Here is an 18,131-nt window from a genome sequence, read left to right as displayed (position 1 = left end):
ATGCCTCTGACACTGACTCCTTTCTGCGTTTCATCTCCCAGTATTAAAATGTAAACTCCAGGCCAGAGAAGTGGGTCAATGGGTAAAGAGCCAGTCCTGGAGATAAGAGGTCCTGGGTTCAAATCTAGCCTCAAATACTTCCTACCTATATGATCCTGGGCAAGTCACTTAACCCCAGTTGCCTAATCCTTTCTACTTTACTGCCTTGGAACCAATACTTAATTTGGATTCTAAGGCAGAATGAAAGGGTCAACAATAAAAAGAATGTAAGCTTCTTGAGGATAGGGATTGTCTTTGTTTCTGCTTTATCCCAGAGCTTGGTACAGTATCCAACTCTTCATGACCCCATTTGAGGTTTTATTGGCAGAGATACTTGGAGTGGCTTGTCATTTCCTTCTTGAGATCATTTTACAGAAAAGGAAACTGGGTGAAGTGACTTGCCCAGGATCGAACAGCTAAGTTTCTGATCGCAGATTTGAATGCAGGATGCTGAGTCTTCCTGATTCCAAACCCAGTGCTCTGTGGACTGTACCACCTAAGCTGCCCAGCTGGTACAAAGTAAGTACTTCAATGTTTGTTAGCTTCCTGCCTTCTGATGCTCTCTCCTCTATGTGGCCTGGATCTGGCCCCTTCCCTGGTCCAGATTCCTATAAGATCCTTCTCTTTACAACCAGTTCCTTGGTGCTGCCTATCACAATCATTCCCTTTTCTGCTTTTTTGACTTCTTCCCCTATGTTATACCCCTCCTCAATCCCTCCAGTCCCCACAACAACTCTTCCCTCCCCAACCCCCCAGCCTCCAAGCAGGAAACAAAATTATTGAGAGCTTGGTAAGAACAGATACTTTATTGTGCCCCATTGCGGGGTGGCAGGGGGTTCAGAGGGACTGTTGGGTTCCCTCCTCCTGGAGTAGGGCAGTTTGTAATTAGAGCTCTGACTGGCTACCTCTTGGGGAGAGGGGATAAGAGAGGGGAGGGATGTTTTGGACTGAACTGGATTTAAACTTTGACTAGAAAACCAAGTGGCTATGAATTGTGTGCTTATATCTAAATATCTGTACAATAGAACCTGGGCGAGGAGACAGTGGCCTCCATCTGTCCTTGAGAACCTTCCTCCCCGTCCTAGTCCTGGGTCTCAATCCTAATTAGGAAACGAATCTGAACCCCAGAACTTGAGGATCTGGGAACAAGAGCTTGGACTCTCCTCCTGGGAGATTTGCTTGCTAATCCTCCTCAGGAAACCACTTTTAGCTGTCTCCAGGATGTGCAAAGAATTCTGGGCCAAATTCAGTATCTTCAACTGAGAAAGATCTTGAGATGGGTCATTGAGCTAGAGGGAGGGAGGTAAGCAAACAATGTTGGAGAGGGGTGTTAAATCTGGTAGCCTGGGGTAGAGGGGCAGGTATTAGGCATTTCTGAGGGGCAAAACCAAATGCCCCTCATTCAGAGCAGGTGGGCAAGCCAACAACTTTGGACAGGATTGAAGGATGGGGAAAAGGGCGGAAATGTGTTGATCATAGGAACCAATAGTAATACTGCAGGGCAAGCATTGGAGGCCAAGACCACCAGCAGCTTCTAATAGCAGCTCACAGGCCACAGATTACACAGCTAACATCAGACTCACTTCTAAGGGATTGTCCCAACACTATGGGGCACTTATTGCTTGAAAGCAAAAGGCTCTCTGGACTGGGAGCCTGTCCACACCTGCTCAGGCTCACTTGACTCCTGGGGGAGAGAATTAAGAAAAGGGAAGCCTCACCCTACCCTGTGTCCAGCTGTTCCCATTCAGGTTGGCACTGGCCCCTTCCGCATTCCCAATATCTCAAGAGAGCCTAGCCTTGGTTCTTGGCAGAGTGCCTTTGCTAGAACAGTGGAGGAAAAAAAAATCTCCCTGAGCAAGAAGCTGGTGATAGGAGCAGGAGGGGAAACAGGGATTTGCTCAGCTCCTGTCCAACTTTCTCCTCTGTGATGCTCTGGCCATGACTCCCAGTAGTGGGCTGGATGCTCCCTGGGCCGTCCATACCAAAGGAGAGTCCTCCGGGAAGATGGCGACCGTGGGAATAACGGGGAACCTGAGTAGGGGAGGGGAAGATTTTGTCTGAGGCCATCTGGTTACCTTTGGCTTCTTGCATATGAATTCTGAATCCTTAATGAATGCATTTGACCTAGTGGAACAGTAATTAGGGAAGTTGAGCAGAGGACACAAAAAGTAATGCCTCCCATTCCCAGGAACCTGTCTCCTAGGATCCCAGAGGCTAGTCTTCGGTCCTCATCACCCAAACTCTTCCACTCCACAAAGGAGACAAATTGGAGTTTTGGTTACAGGATAGTGTGGCTGCCTCTGTACTCCCCCACTCTTCCAGTCTAGCACTTTGTCCCCAGTAATCCAAACCACAGAACCTCAAAGTCTCTAATAACAGCAGAGACTCCTTCAATTTGCTTTCTACATACTCATGCCAACCTACCAAGCTAAGCTTACTTCACTGTCAGGGGCGATAAGCATGGAGGCAGGGGGATCAGTGGAAGGACCTCCCCCCTGTTTGGAGGGACTATGAACCTGACGGGAGTACCTAAGTTTTTGGTGGGAAGAGAAGGTTTAGGTAGGAAGAGAAGGTTTCTCTGTGTCTGAAGAGTGGCCAGGATGGTGATGGCTTACTCCACTAGGCCCTGTTCCTGCCCATGTACAAATACAAACCACTTCCAAACACACGGGATCCATAGAGCTCTAGCTCACTTTGGCTACTCACAGACAGACAGACAGACAGACAAATAGACACACAGTCACACATCACCCTGGGGTGAAATTTACTCTCCAGACTAAGGCCTTTGTTGTCCCAAGGCAAAAAAAACAAACCCAACCCAATAGGTAAAGGACACCCCACCGGTGGGGGCCTTTTTTCTCCCCTCATTTCTAGGATCTCAGTCCAAGGTCTAGTGTGGGACAGCAGCAGGCAGGAGGGGGTAAGAGGCCCGGAGAAGCAATAGACACAACGGATCACGAATCCTAACACACTCCTGCACAAACTTCCTACTCACTTAGTGAAGGAGCTCTAGGGCTAACACATAGCAAAAACACAGCTGGAACTGGGCCCCAGCCTACGGTGAATGGTCACAATGCAATACTGAACCCCACAGAAAACAAAAGAGTGGTTCCCCCCATGCCAGCCCAGCGCCCTGCCCCTGCAGGCTGCCAGGCTGGACTCTGACCCGGCCAAACACTAAAAAAAATTAGAAATATCAAATATACAATGAAAATATATCTGTACAGCACTGAGGATGAAAATAGTCCACTAACCACTGCTTTGGGCTTCTCATTAAACAGCATTTACACGAACATGTACAGATCATATATACAATAGAAATTGAATATATAGAATATTATATATATATTATATATAATGTATTGTCTCTCTTGGGCTTTTAAATTTCCTTTTCCCTGCCTAATTTCACTGGAGATCAAACTCAGGGCTAAGGAGGGGATGGGAAAAGGGAGGAATAATCAGTCTCTGGGAGGTGGAGGGCACTGTAGATTGGGACAGATTCATCCATATGCTCACTCTACCGGGGAAATAAGGTCCTCCTACCCAGGAGGCCCTAAGAAGAGAGAGGGGGAAACAAGACAAGGAAGAAGCAGTCAGGAAATGAGATTAGGGTAGGCACAATGGAAGATGAGAAAATGGAAGGGGATGGCCAAAGCGCAGAAGAGGGAGAGAGGAGGAGGGGATCCTAAGCTCAGTCTGTACCCCCCCCCCAATCCTGAGTGAAACCTTGGCCACATCCAGGGAAGGTACTTCAGGGACCTGGTCTAAGCACAGACACTAATATGCTTGCCTTGGAGGAAGTTTCGAAAGGCAGAGGTTCAGTCTCTAATCCAGGGAAAATTTTGGGGGGGATTCATTCAGTAATTTTTCAATTTGTGCATCAAATATCCCATTTCCAATTCGATTCTGAAGCACAGAGGATGTTTTATTCATCTGCACTATTCTAAGGTCCCTTCTCCCCACCATTATTGTAGAATCAGGAGCAGAAAAGGACCTTAGGGGTCATCTAGTCCAACACCCTTGTTTTGCAGGTTATTTTACATATACAAGTAGCAAGTGATAGAACCAAGTTTTGAACTCAGGTCCTGTGATTCCATGTTTGTGTTCAGAAATCCTGTCTCCCCTTGCGGGGCTAGCCCTCACCCAAGCAAGTCCAGATGAGAATACTGGGCATAATGTTATGTAAAGGACCTTGGATTCGGTGTCATGGGACCTGGATTTGAGTTTTGCTCCATAAGCCACTTTACCTTCTGAGTCTAAAGGAACTTACTCATCAGGGCAGGGTCCACTCTCCCTTGAAGCAGAAGGATTCTGTTAAGCTCCCTGTGAGATGGGACCTATGAGATGTGGGAGTGGTTCTAAAGTGGGGGAGGTAGAGGATAGGGGGAAGAGAGGAATTCTGCAAGAGATGGAGAGGGAGTCATAGTGACAGTGGTGTTGTCATTGGGCTTGTGCAAAGTCCTGAAGGGATTGTGCAGTGTGAGAGTGACCATCAGGGCTGAGGAGGCAGTGAAATTGGAACTCTTTACCCCAGACCTGAGGACTTCTCCACCCTGTGCCTATTTGACCAACCATAGGCAAGGCAGGTCCTGGGCCAGAGCCCCCCTACCCTCCTAGGAGCACAGAGAATTCCCCTAGACCCCAGGGTCCTCCTGCTCTGGAGGAAGTAGCTGCCAGTGGAGAGAAGGACTACTGTCCCCTGCCTGGAATGGTGGCAGTGGGGACGAGAGGGGAAATTGTGTGCTTCTCAAAACAAGTTTGGGAGCTGCCCTCTGCCCCCATCTCACCTCACTCCCAACTATCCTTGCTCCCTGGAGCAGAGTCTGGAGAGAGTCAGAGGTCACTGCCCCTAGGGGGAAAAGGGGTGTTTCCCATCCCAGATTTGATTCAGAGCTGACAGCAATATAACATGTGGGTAAAGCAGGGCATTGCCAAGTGGAGACACTGACCTGGCCCCAGTCAGAGTTATCCTCAAAGACATGAGGAGACAGACAGTAGGATGAATGGATGGATGGATGGATGTGTACACGCATGGTAAAAGTGGCATCCTACAATATTTCACTGTCTTTTTTCTCCCCCATAGGTGGGAAAGATCCTTATCCTGGTCCCTGAGTGAGATCTCGATCATTTGGGGCAATAGCAGGAATATTGCTGCTAGATCTTAGACACAGAATGGACTCCCCATTCCCCACTCCCCTCCTCTGTCAGGGTCAGGCACAAGGAGGGCCCTGCTCCTAAAACCTCAGGCCTGAAGACAGACTTTGAGCCCACCCTAGCCACTACCTGCACCTCTAAGGAGGGGAAAGGGGGAGCATCTTTCCGGAGGGTAACCTGCTGATCCCAAGAGAGGAATTTTCAGTCTTATTGGAGTCACTGTCTCATCAAGCTCTATCCAGGTAAACAGCAAGAAAACACCAAAAGAGAGAACCCAAGGTGGCAGAAAACAGGGAGAGAGTTGAAAGGGATGCCTCAGGAGTCACCTGGAATAGCTGCTGGGCTGGGAATCCAGATTCCTGAGTCATCTCTGACACAGCCACCACAGCACCTAAACTATTGTGATGGCACCTCCTAGGGTGCATAATTTGGCTAGAGGTATGAAAGGGGATGGTTTGAGTTAGAGACAGACAAACATGGGGGGGGGGTAGTGGAGAAGGGAACACGTTCCCAACCCCTTGATCCTTACACTGAGAAAGGTCCCAGGAATGATTCTATAGAGGCAAGGTGGTGGCTCTGAGAATCCAATAGCCAGTTGAATTGGGGATGGTACCACCACCGGTCAGGAATATGGGCAGTAAATAGGAGAGTAGACCAGAGAGGCAGGGCAGGGGAATGGAGGGTGGAAAGTAGAGTGACAGTGGTCACAGCTCAGACTCAGGGGTGCTGGCCAGCAGATATCCACTCCCATAGCGTCCATTGGGGGCGCTGCTCATCTCCAGGGGCGATGTGCTTCCTGGGCCAAGGTAGGATCGATGGGTTGGCATTGGGGAGGGAGTCTCGCTGGGCATCTTGCTCAGGATAAATCGGGTTTCATCATTTTCTTCCAAGTTGGAGATGTCCTTCATCATCCGGCCCTTCTTGTAGGACACAGAAAGGGTGTTGGAGCCATCTGACAGCAGGTGAAACTGGCGTAGGATGAAGACAACCGGAATGGGCAGAACAGCCAGGACGATGAGCGTGATCAGAATAGCCATGGCCCAGTTGGGGAAATAGAGATACCGTTCTGCCGCCTGAGAGAAGTGAGGGCAAGGTACACTAAGTGAAGACATCAGCTAGTTGGTCACCCCTGCCTGGTCTTCTCCCTAAGACTATAAGAAAGCTCTCTCTCTCTGACCCTCCTCACCAGTTCATTTTAGTCAATATTTGTTAAGTGCCTACTGGGTCCAGGGGACTGTGTTAGGCAACCCAGGGGGACATGGCTATCTGTCTTTCCTTGTGCCCTTACATTCCACAGTATTGAAGAGAGACCAAATGCCCTGGTCCATTATTTTACAGATGGGGAAACTGAGACCCCTGGAAGCTACATGATTTGCTCAAGATTCCCTAGGCAGCCATAGTCATTATTTGAACCCAGGTTATCTGGCTCCAGAACCAGTACTCTGAAATGAAACACCCTATAATGGCAAGAGTGGACTAGGAATCAAGAGACCTGAGACTGAGCTTTAACTCTATTACTAAGCTTACTTAATCACTGTGATTAACCAACCTAGCCTCCCTGGGCCTCAGTTTCCCCCACTGCAAAGTGCAGTATCAATTCCCCACTGAGAATGAATAAGGAATCAGATCTGAGAAATGAGAGTGACTGGAGAGGAATGCAGGGGATTCCATGGCTCCTTACCTTGAGGCGCCATCTGGCCTTGCCTTTTGGAACTGGGAACCCCATGGGAAGGGGAAGCTTGGGAAAAGGTGCCCTGTTTTCTCCTCACCTCCTCCTTGATCCAGGCACTGTAGCCTGGTGGGGTGACACCCAGCTGGATGATGCTGGCAGTGGTGAGAACAGCCATACACAGCGGGGACACATACTTCCACATGTAGAAATAGAACTGGTAGGGGCGGAAGCCCAGCATCTCCGTCAGCTCTTGCATGAACCTGACAAGGGAAGAAAGCAGAGAGGACAGGAAGAGATGGATTAAATGTCCAAACACCATCCGAGTCCCCAAAGCACACATGTGGGTATTTTTCATCACATCACTCAGGAACAAGGGACATTCTCCTCACACATCCGCCAGGCTCAGAACTCATCATCAGCAAGAAGCTTTCTCAGTGTGCTCTTCTTTACTCCTAGAAAGTAGGAAGCAACTCTCTCCCTTTCTGTTCTCTCCTTTACCCCAATCATCATAAAAATGATGTATTCAAGGGGGCAGCTGGCTCAGTGGTCTGAGAGCCAGGCCTAGAGATGGGAGGTCTTGGGTTCAAATCTGACCTCAGACACTTTCTAGCTGGGTGACCCTGGGCAAGTCACTTAAGCCCAATTGCCTAGCTCTTACTCTTCTGCTTTGGAACCAATACTTAGTGAGGATTTTTTTTTAATCACATATTCACAAGACCATCAAGCTAATATCAGAGCAGGAAGGGACTTTGGGAATTACCTCATCCATGTATGCCTATTTAACAAATGAGGAAACTGAGCCCAAGAGAAGTGAAATAACTTGCCCATAGATATGCACAGGCCATAATGGATAGAGTAGGAATTTGAACTCAAGTCCCCCCGAAGTCAGGTGTAGGGTTCTATGGACTACATTAATTTGTAGTTGTTGATATGACATTTAATCGTTCACCCATAAAAGTTTAATTCAGTTCAATATCCACCAATGAAGCACCTACCATGTGCAGAGTGCCAAACTCTCAAAGACAGATTTGAATTCTGACATGGTTCCTGCCTTAAGGACCTCACAATCTAATCAGGAACAAGATATCGATGCAAAACATTTGAGTTAAGAATGGGACACAATTCACGTGGAAGATAGGTGCAAACCAAGAGGCACAATGATTTACACCTAGATGAATCAGGAAGGCTTCATGGAAGAGATGGCATTTGAGCTGGGATTTATAGGGCTGGTAGGATTAGGGTCTTCAGTCTAAAGCTGGAAGGGATTGGTATAGGGAGGGTGAATACTGTGATTCTCAGGTACATGGAAAAGTCTTTCAGAGCATTTCTTTGGCCTCAGCTCACAGTGCCTAGCTCAGAGCTCTACATGCAGTCATAACAGCAATAGCTGGTGTTTATTCAATGTTTTTAGGTTTACAAAACACTTCACAAGTAGCTAAGTGGCCCAGTGGATAGAGTGCCAGGTCTGGAGTCAGGAAGAGCTAAATTCAAATGTGGCCTCCGGAACTTACCATGTAACTCTGGACAAGTCACTTAACCCTATTTATCTCAGTTTCCTCATTTGTAAGATGAGCCAGAGAAGGAAATGGCAAACCACTCCAGTATCTTGATCCAGTGTTAGAAAGACCTGGGTTCAAATTCAGCCTCAGTCACTAACTAGCTGTGTGACCCTGGGCAAGGTACTCAGAGACTGCCTACCTCAGTTTCCTCATCTGTCAAGTGAGCTGGAAAAGGAAATGACAAACCACTCTAGTGCTTTTGCTGAGAAAACCTCAAATGGTGTCTTAAAGAGTCAGAAACCATCGAACAAAGCAAAGCTTTACAATTACTATCTCATGCTATCTTCAGAACAACCCCAACAAGGAGGTGCTATTATTATCCCCATTTTAAAGATAAGGAAACTGAGGCAGGCAGCCTCCAAGTAACTTGCTCAAGGTCACACAGCTAGGAAGTATTTGAACTCAAATCATCCTGACTCTAGGAAGGCCCACTGAGTCACTTAGCTGCCTCTAATTCACAATACATAATATATAATAATATAGTTGAATCTTCTATCTTTCAACAATGAATCAAGAATTTATTAAGAACCTTGTGTTTCCTATCTTAAATCCACAATATCATTTGTTATTTTTTAATTTTTCCTTTAAAAGGAAAACCCTACATATGAAATGATGTTCATTACAAATGATTTCTATAGAGCAATGACATTATTCTCTCATTCAATGAACTCCTCTTTAGCTCTAGATGCCATGAAACGATGAATTAAGGTATTTGAGGGGGTGGTGAGAATGTTCAAGACTTAAGTATTTAATTGGACATAATATTTTAAAGCAAATGATGGCTTGTCCTTACCCCCTTTTAACCTTGGTTTTGTTTGTACAGTTTTGAATTTAATATAATAAAAATGATCTATGTTACAGAACAAAAGAAAAGGTACCGAGCTAGGTGCTGCATAGAAACCCAGCCAACTCTTCATTTCCCACCAGCTCTCCTCTATGGCTGCTACTCCACCATTGTCATGACCACCCCCGAGAAAAGCTCATCACCAGGAAATACATCATCCCATAGATTGCTTCAGCTTTTATTCTCATGTCCCATCAGGACCTCAGGAGCCTCTGCCACTGTGATTGGAAGCTGGAGGGAGGAGGACAACTCCTCTCCCAAACCCTCCAAATAAAGAGGGCTCAGACGCCCAACAAACTCTGCACACTTTGGATGCTACCCTACCATCATCGTGGTGCCCCAGCACACTCACCTGGGAGTACGCCCATTCCATCCCCACTTCTGAGCTTCCTTTTGGGGTCTGTGTCCCTCTAGTGACTATAAGCTCCTTGCGGGCAGGGGGGCCGCCTTTTCTTTTCCTGTCGTATCCCCAGCACTTAGCACAGTATCTGGCATGTAGTAGGTGATTGATAAATATTTACTGTATCATATCGTGCTGGAGTTTCAAACATTTAACAGTTCTTGCCCTCAAAAAGCTCACTTTCTAACCTAGAGAAAAACAATGTATACTTAAAAATACATAGAAGAGATATCCAAAGAAATACAAAGTAATCTTGGACTAGGAAGGCACTAGCGGCTTAGGAAAGGCCTTGTGCAGAGGGTGCCATTTGGGCTGAGCTTGGAAGAATTTTTTTAATTAAAAAAACATTTTTAACCCTTACCTTCTGTCTTAGAATTGATACTAAGTATTGGTTCCAAGGGAGAAGAGTGGTAAGGGATAGGCAATGGGGGTTAAGTGACTTACCCAAGGTCACACAGCTGGAAACTAAAGTCATATTTGAAATCAGAACCTCCCATTTCAAGGTCTGGTTCTCAATTCACTGAACCACCTTGCTGCCCCAAAACACAGGGATTCTAAGAGGTAGATGGAAGGAGGGAGGGCCTTCCAAATATGGAGCATAATTTGTATAAAGTAAGAAGTCAAAGAGCCATGTTTCAGGAAGATCAAGGTGACCAGTTTGACTAGTCTATTGGATGTATAAAGGGTAGTAATAGATAATATGGAGCATGTAGGTGGTGTAATGAACAGACCCCTGGGCTTAGAATCAGGAAGACTCACTTTCATGAGTTCAAATCTGGAGTCAGACACTTATTAGCTGTATGACCCTATGCAAGTCACTTGACCTTGCTTGCCTCAGTTTCCTCAACTGTAAAATGAGCTGGAGAAAGAAGTGGTAAACCATTCCAGTATCTTTCCTAAGAAAATCCAAACTGAGTTGTGAACTGATCCAACCATTCTGGAGGGCAATGTGGAACTATGCCCAAAGGGCGACAAAAGAATATCTACCCTTTGATCCAGCCATAGCACTGCTGGGTTTGTACCCCAAAGAGATAATGGACACAAAGACTTGTACAAAAATATTCATAGCTGCGCTCTTTGTGGTGGACAAAAACTGGAAAATGAGGGGATGCCCTTCAATTGGGGAATGGCTGAGCAAATTGTGGTATATGTTGGTGATGGAGTACTATTGTGCTCAAAGGAATAATAAAGTGGAGGAATTCCATGGAGACTGGAACAACCTCCAGGAAGTGATGCAGAGCGAGAGGAGCAGAACCAGGAGAACATTGTACACAGAGACTAATACACTGTGGTATAATCGAACGTAATGGACTTCTCCATTAGTGGCGGCGTAATGTCCCTGAACAATCTGCAGGGATCCAGGAGAAAAAAACACCATTCATAAGCAAAGGATAAACTATGGGAGTGGAAACACCGAGGAAAAGCAACTGCCTGAATACAGCGGTTGAGGGGACATGACAGAGGAGAGACTCTAAATGAACACTCTAATGCAAATATTATCAACATAGCAATGGGTTCAAATCAAGAAAACATCTAATGCCCAGTGGACTTACGCGTCGGCTATGGGGGGTGGGGGGGAGGAAAAGAAAATGATCTATGTCTTTAATGAATAATGCTTGGAAATGATCAAATAAAATATTAAAAAAAAGAAAATCCAAACTGTATATGGAGATTTAGACACAACTCAAAAATAACTGAAAACCAAAATAGAATATGTAAAGGACAATAATATACAATATACCTGGAAAGTTAGGCTGGACTTGGTTCATGAAGGACTTTAAAAGTAAAATAGGGAAGTGTAGATTTGATCCTAGAGCTAATGAAGAAAACCAGAATTTTCCAAGCAGGGAAGAATATAGTTTTAGGGGCAGCTAAAGGGCTGGAGATGGCCTCAGATACTTCCTAGCTGTGTGACCCTGGGCAAGTCACTTAACCCCCAATGCCCAGTCCTTACTGCTCTTCTGCCTTGGAACAAATACTTTGTATTGATTCTAAGATGGAAATTAAGGGTTAAAAAAGAATAGAAGAGAATATAGCTTGATAAAATTTATGGAGGATGGTTTGGAGAGGGGAGGATGGAGAAATCCAGAAGTTAGGGCAACAGTTAAAGTAAAAGGTGATTGTGGCTTGAACCAGGGTGACTGCCAAGAAAATGTTTAACTATCAGCTCTATGGAGGGGGAATATACACATAGAACAACACACTATCTAATTATCTCACAATCTCACCATCACTTTCTTAAATCTAGAAATCAGTAACAATTCTAAGATAAAAGAGTGGCAAGGGCTAAGTGGCTTGCCAAGGGTCAGCAGGGATTTGTATGTCATCTCTCTGGGACCCAATGAGTCTCTTCACTGGTGAAAGGAGGGAGGCAAGTCTAAACGACCTCTGAGACTCCTAGTCGCGACATAGTACTCGCTGCTGAAATCTGCTTGATTGGGCATTCGTGGGCTCTGGAGCCATCCCATAAAAAAGGTCAGAGAACGCCATTCCCAGTGAGAACTGGAGCTCATCCATATCCTCCATCTTCTTCCCATTTAGCCCGTGTGTGCCCTGGGCCAGGCTCAGTAACAGACAAGTGAGGATTACAAGATTGCCTAGATGGCCATCTGCTTATCCTTCCAAACCTCTTTCCCCCAAGCAGGTGGAGTCGATGCCTGCCCTTCCCCAGATGTAAGAGGGCACCCAGGAATAGAAAGTAGAACGAACAGGACCTGGGCTTGAAGGCAGAGGCTCTCAGTAAGAGGTTCTGGGTTCTGACATTTATGACCTCTGCAACCTGGGAGGCTCAACCTAAGTCACTTAACCTCTCCTGCTTTTAATAAGGAGCTAGTTATTAAATATGTGTCAGGTACTGTGCTAAACCACTGGGGTTAGCAAATACTTCAAAGAAGGGCAAAATTCTTATCGGTATGACATTGGGTAAGTCACTTAACCCCCATTGCTTAGCTCTTGCTGTTATCCTTGGAACAAATACTTAGTATTGATTCTAAGATAGAAGGTAAGACTTTTTTTTAATCTTCCATTTTGGAATCAATATTGTCTATAAAAGGTGGTAAGAACTAGGCAATGGGGGTTAAGTGGCTTGCCCAGGGTCACCCAGCTAGGTAAAATTTAAACCCAGGACTTCCCATTTCTAGACCTGACTCTCAATCCACCAAGCCACCTAGGAAAGAAAGAAAGAAAGAAAGAAAGAAAGAAAGAAAGAAAGAAAGAAAGAAAGAAAGAAAGAAAGAAAGAAAGAAAGAACGAAAGAAAGAATGAAAGAGAGAGAGAGAGAAAGAAAGAGAGAAAGAAAGAAAGAGAGAAAGAAAGAAAGAGAGAAAGAAAGAAAGAAAGAAAGAAAGAAAGAAAGAGAGAGAGAGAGAGAGAAAGAAAGAAAGAAAGAAAGAAAGAAAGAAAGAAAGAGAAAGAAAAGAGAAAAAAGAAAGAAAGAAAAAGAGGAAAAGAGAAGGAAAGAAAAAAGAGAAGGAAAAGAAAGAGAAAAGGAGAAAGAAAAAGAAAGAGAAAAGAGAAAAAAGAAAGGAGAGAAAGGAAAAAGGAAAGAGAGAAAAGGAGAAAGAAAAAGAAAGGCTGGAAGGAGACAGACAGACAGACAGACAGACAGACAGACAGACAGAATGGAAGGAAGGCCAGACAAAGATAGTCCTTCTCAGAGAACTCTAAATCTAATGGGGGAACATAACAGGCGACTAAAAGGCCAGATGGCCTCTAAAATCCCTTCTAGTTTAAACCCTAGGATCCCGCAAACCTAAGATCGTTCGCTCAGGCTCAGACGCCCTCTGCTGTGGAAGTTAGAGAAGTACAACCTCCCCAGAGCTTCCCAGGTTCAATTGGACAAATACTTACACAGTACCTGGATGACTTTTAGTGGACTACAAGTTCAACGTGAGCCAACAATCAGGCTGTATTAATAGAAGTACAGAGGAGTTAGCATTTTGTAGTGGAAAAAGCTCCAAACCTGAGTCAGGTTTAAATTCTGGCTCTGCTCTAAAGTCACTTTAATATTAGGCACTGTGCTAAATCACTAGGGAAATAAAGACAAGCAAAAAATAGTGCTAGGGGAAAGCGAGGGGCAGCTAGGTGGCTTAGTGGATAGAGAGCCAGGTCTGGAGTTGGGAGATGCTACGTTCAATTCTAGCCTCAAAAACCTAGCTGTATCACCTTGGGCAGGTCATTTAATCCCCATTGCCTAGCCCTTACTACTCTTCTTCCTTGGAACCAATATATGGATATTGATTCTAAGACAAAGGTAAGGGTTAAATTTTTTTAATTAAAAAAATCATCTTTTCATTTGCTTCCAAGTGCAACACTGTTTTCCCCTCTCTGTATACCACGGTGCAGATGACTCTGAAATCTACACGTCTCTAGCCCTGACTTTTCTTTCAACTTCCAGTCAAAAATATCTAGTTGCTTTTAAGGCATCTCTATTTGTATGGCTCATGAGCATATCAAATTCAACCCATCCAAAATCAAATTTATTATCTTTTCTCCTAAATCCACTCCTTTTTACCTTCACTATTTCCATTAGTAATAGCACTGTGATTCAATATTCTATGTTCAGAATATAGGTATTATTTTTTATCCTTTCTTCTTCCCTCACCTCTCTTATCTGATCTATGACCACCTCCAAAATAGCTCTTTTCTTCATTCCTTGATCAGTATTTTCATAACCATCACCTCTAATTTTTATTAGCATCTGGTTAGATTGTAATAGTCAGATGAATTGCATTCTGTGCGCTGATCCTATCTGTATCAGATCTATCCTGTTGGTATCTTGGACAGACAGAGATGGCTAATGACCTGGACCAGGAATGGAGTGGGAGGAAGGAAGCAGACTATCACATTTGGGAAATAACATAACATTTAACTTTGATCCTAAGCTACTTCCTGAAATAACAATCCATCTTTTAAAACAGAGATATTCTTCCAGGACCAGCATGGCAGAGTGGATAGAGAGCTGTGTTTGGAATAAGAAAAAGACCTGGGTTCAAGGTTTCCCTGTAGCTATGTGACCCTGACAAAGATACTTCTGTGTTCCTAAGACTAGAAATTGAAAAAAGGTGCTGATCTGTGTCGGGAAAGAAAGTTTCCTTATCTAAGAGTTCCCTATACCAAAGAAATCCACTTTTTATTCTTAGAATCCTCTCTCTATTCTTATCCTATTTTTTTAAAACCACTACCTTCCATCTTAGTATCAGGTCTAAGAAAGAAGAGTGATCAGGGTTAGGCAATCAAATAGGAAGTATCTAAGGCCAGGTTGGAATTCAGGTCTTCCCAACTCCAAGCCTGGTGCTCTATCTACTGAGCCACCCAGATGCCCCTCTCCTATTCTTTTAATGCTTCCAGAGAGCTATCTTGGAAGAGTCAAAGTCTGGGGTGACTTAAAGAGCAATAGAGAGACATGGTGCATGTAAATGGGCTACAACATTACCCCCTGAAGACGTATGCACTCAAATCTGGCCTCAGACATTTACTAGCCGTGTGACCCTGGACAAGTCACTTAACCCCATTTACCTAGCCCTCACCCTTCAATCTTAGAGTTGATACTAAGAAAGAAAGTAAAAACTTTTTTCAAAAAAGAGCTATTATCTGATTATTTTAGCTATGCCTCTTCTCTTTGACAAGGCTACTCATCTTGAATGAGAGTGGAAGCTTCCGATTTCAACCTATATTCTTCTCTAAGTACTTGAGCTCAGAAAGCCATAGGTGCTTAACAAATTCCACTGAATTCAGCAAGCATAACCTGAATTATTTTGCTGAAAATAAAGCAGGAAGCTGAGTGGCACCAGGAGGAAAGAGTCAGTGAGTTATCAGCCCACTGGAATCAGTTCTGAGAATGAAACACCCTCTTTATGTCCCCAGTAATTCCCAGGGCAGGGCCAGGAGACCCTAAGAAGGAATCTTCTAGGGACAGCTAGGTGGCTTAGTAAATTAAGAGTCAGGCCCAGACAAGTCACTTAACCCCCATTGCCTGGCCCTTACTACTCTTATGCCTTGGAACCAATACACAGTATTGATTCTAAAATAGAAGGTAAGTGTTTTATTTTTTTTTAAAGAGTCAGGCCCAGAGATGGGAAGTCCTGCGTTCAAATCTAACCCCAGACACTTCCAGTGTGACCCTGGACAAGTCACTTAACCCCCATTGCCTGAACTTTACCATTCTTTTGCCTTGGAACCAATACACAGCATTGATTACAAGATGAAGATAAATGTTTTTTTAAAAAAAGGAATCCCCCTTTTCCCAGGCTTCCCATCCCCAACACCCTCCCCCCAAGTCAGAGCCTTACTTCTTGGTCCCATAAATCCAGGATACAGCGATATTCTCTAGGATGACAATGACGGTGAGGGGCAGAGTAGCTGAGTAGTCATCAAACATGGTGACAAAGTAGTTCCCAGAGCGCTGGACAAACAGGAGTCCCACAAGAAATGCAAAGATGCAGCATCCAACTGCAAAGAGAATAGAGAATCCCAAGTCCCTAAAGTAAGCCCCCACAGAGAGGAAGGCAGTTCAGCCACTTCTCCCCTGCACCCCTCACTTTAAACTAGGAGTCAGCACCACCCTGGTCCAAGGAGCACTGATAGCTCCCATGGTCACCATCACCAAGCACCTCTGATGCCATTTGGTGGCACTCATCTATTGCCTCACTACTTGTGGTCTTGTAGAGAGACAGCCTGGGCTCGATTCAGAATCCCTCCATTAGAAGACTTTATGCCCTCTTTATCACTTCCAAGGAATGAGATGAGGCTGAGGTCTGGGGAAAGGAGAAGGTAGCCAAGTGGGTAATACTGTGCCTGTGGCCACCCTTGCTCTGACAGGCATCAAGCAAGAGTATGACTACCTATATTAGCCTGGAAAGGTCCTGAAGGGTTGCTGGGGAACATTCTCAGAGTGCCGTGGAAGTTCTTGATGGAATGGGAAAAGAACCCAAAAGGCCTGACTCCCAGCTCTATTACTTACTCACTGGCTTACGTAGGGAGGGACCCAGTTACTCATGGTAGGATTTAGGTAGAGCTGAGGCTCTGCCCTGTCCTATCGCACCCACACCTGTAGTCTGCCAAATGGATCAGGGAGGAAAGGAAACTTGTCATTGCCCAAGCAAAGCCTTGAAATGGTGCCCTATGACCTCCCCCAATTCCTCCTGGCGCTCTGACCTCACCAGCAGCTTCTTTCCCACTTGCCAAGAAAGGCATTGGCACAGATTCACAAAGGACATCATTACCAATCTCACATCAATTTCCCCAACCAAAGAAATGAAGTTCTGGTGGGGAAATTGAGACAGAGCCCAGCCAGCAATCAGTCACCCAGACTCACAGAGGAGATGTAATCTTTGACTGTTCACTCTCTCACCTCCCACATTCAATCTGTTGCCCTGTCCTGTCTTCAAAAAAAGTTCTCATATGTATTCTCTTCCCTCCTCTGCCACCACTATCATCCTGGTGCAAACTTCCATCACCCCTGCCCGACTACTGCAAGAGACTGCCAGTTGCTCTCCTTGCTTCTTCCACTCCAGTCCATCCTTCACTAAAGCTTTTGGTAATTTCCCTACCTGACCATGTCACTCCTCTACTCGGTGAACTTCAGTGGCTCCCTCTCGTCTCCATGTTTCAATATAAAAGCCTCTATTTGGTGTTCATAGCTCTTCATCACTTTCCTCCTTTTTCATTTTTCTTACTCTGATCCAGTGACCCTGACCTCTGTATGATTCCTTCCAAAGGATGCTCTATCTCTTGAGGCTGTCTCCCATGCCTGGAGTGTTCTCCTTTCTCATCCCCAACTCCTGGCTTCTCTGGCTTCCTTTAAGTTCTTGCTCAAATCTCACCTCCTCCCAGAAGCCTTTCTTAATCCCTCTTACTGTCATTGCCATTGCTCTGTTATTATTTCCAATTTATCTTATCTATATCTCATTTGTAAATAGTTATTTGCATGTTGTCTCTCCCATTCGGTCATGAACTCCTTGAATCCATCTCCCCTCCTTCCTTTGTATGCCCTGGACTCAATGTACATGAAATATTGGTGCTTATAAAAACAAGGAATCACATACAATCCTTCACTTAGGCAACTGAACCATGATTTTAGAAATAATCAGACCCAGCTATTACACGAACTGTTTTGTAATACTTGAATTATAATCATAGTTAAGAGGAATATCCATTGTATGGTGCATTAGAGTTTAGTAACAACTGCCAATCCAGAGAGCTTCTGCTGGAGGAATAAAACTTCTGATTTGGGTAGTAATCTAGGGGAACGGTAACTCGTGCAGCAGGAGATGAGCTGCGTTTCTTTGGAATTTGACTTGTTTGTCCTAAGAACAGGAAGACAACCTTGACGTGTCTAGGGTGATGCTTGCTCTTGTGAGGATTGATAGTCACTAGAGTCTCCTCAGAGTTGATGACCAAGAGATGCTCCTCTGGCTATCTTTAAATCTCCTCCCAGTGGCGGGGTGATGGATTGAGGCTGTT

The 18,131-nt window shown here is 45.0% G+C and overlaps 1 protein-coding gene and 1 long non-coding RNA gene across 2 annotated transcripts in view; one reads left to right on the top strand and one right to left on the bottom strand.

Annotated features, from left to right (window-relative positions):
- Positions 1-275: 275 nt before the first annotated feature.
- LOC130457505 (uncharacterized) lies at positions 276-5,435 on the top strand. Its single transcript, XR_008916762.1, has 2 exons — positions 276-558; positions 5,123-5,435. It is a non-coding gene; the product is annotated as an uncharacterized LOC130457505 (long non-coding RNA).
- Positions 827-18,131, bottom strand: part of SLC6A17 (solute carrier family 6 member 17) — a 72,292-nt gene continuing 54,987 nt past the window's right edge. Inside the window, exons 10-12 of the mRNA XM_001372607.4 lie at positions 15,959-16,118; positions 6,963-7,125; positions 827-6,266 (exon numbers count right to left, since the gene is read on the bottom strand). Coding sequence (XP_001372644.1) covers positions 5,898-6,266; positions 6,963-7,125; positions 15,959-16,118 — 692 coding nt within the window. The 3' untranslated portion in view covers positions 827-5,897. The remainder of the gene's footprint in view (positions 6,267-6,962; positions 7,126-15,958; positions 16,119-18,131) is intronic.

The sequence above is a fragment of the Monodelphis domestica genome, chromosome 2 (genome assembly GCF_027887165.1).
Source record: "Monodelphis domestica isolate mMonDom1 chromosome 2, mMonDom1.pri, whole genome shotgun sequence".
NCBI classification, from domain to species: domain Eukaryota; kingdom Metazoa; phylum Chordata; class Mammalia; order Didelphimorphia; family Didelphidae; genus Monodelphis; species Monodelphis domestica.
Note: the sequence above shows the minus strand (reverse complement) of the source record. Positions and strands in the feature narration are given on the sequence as shown.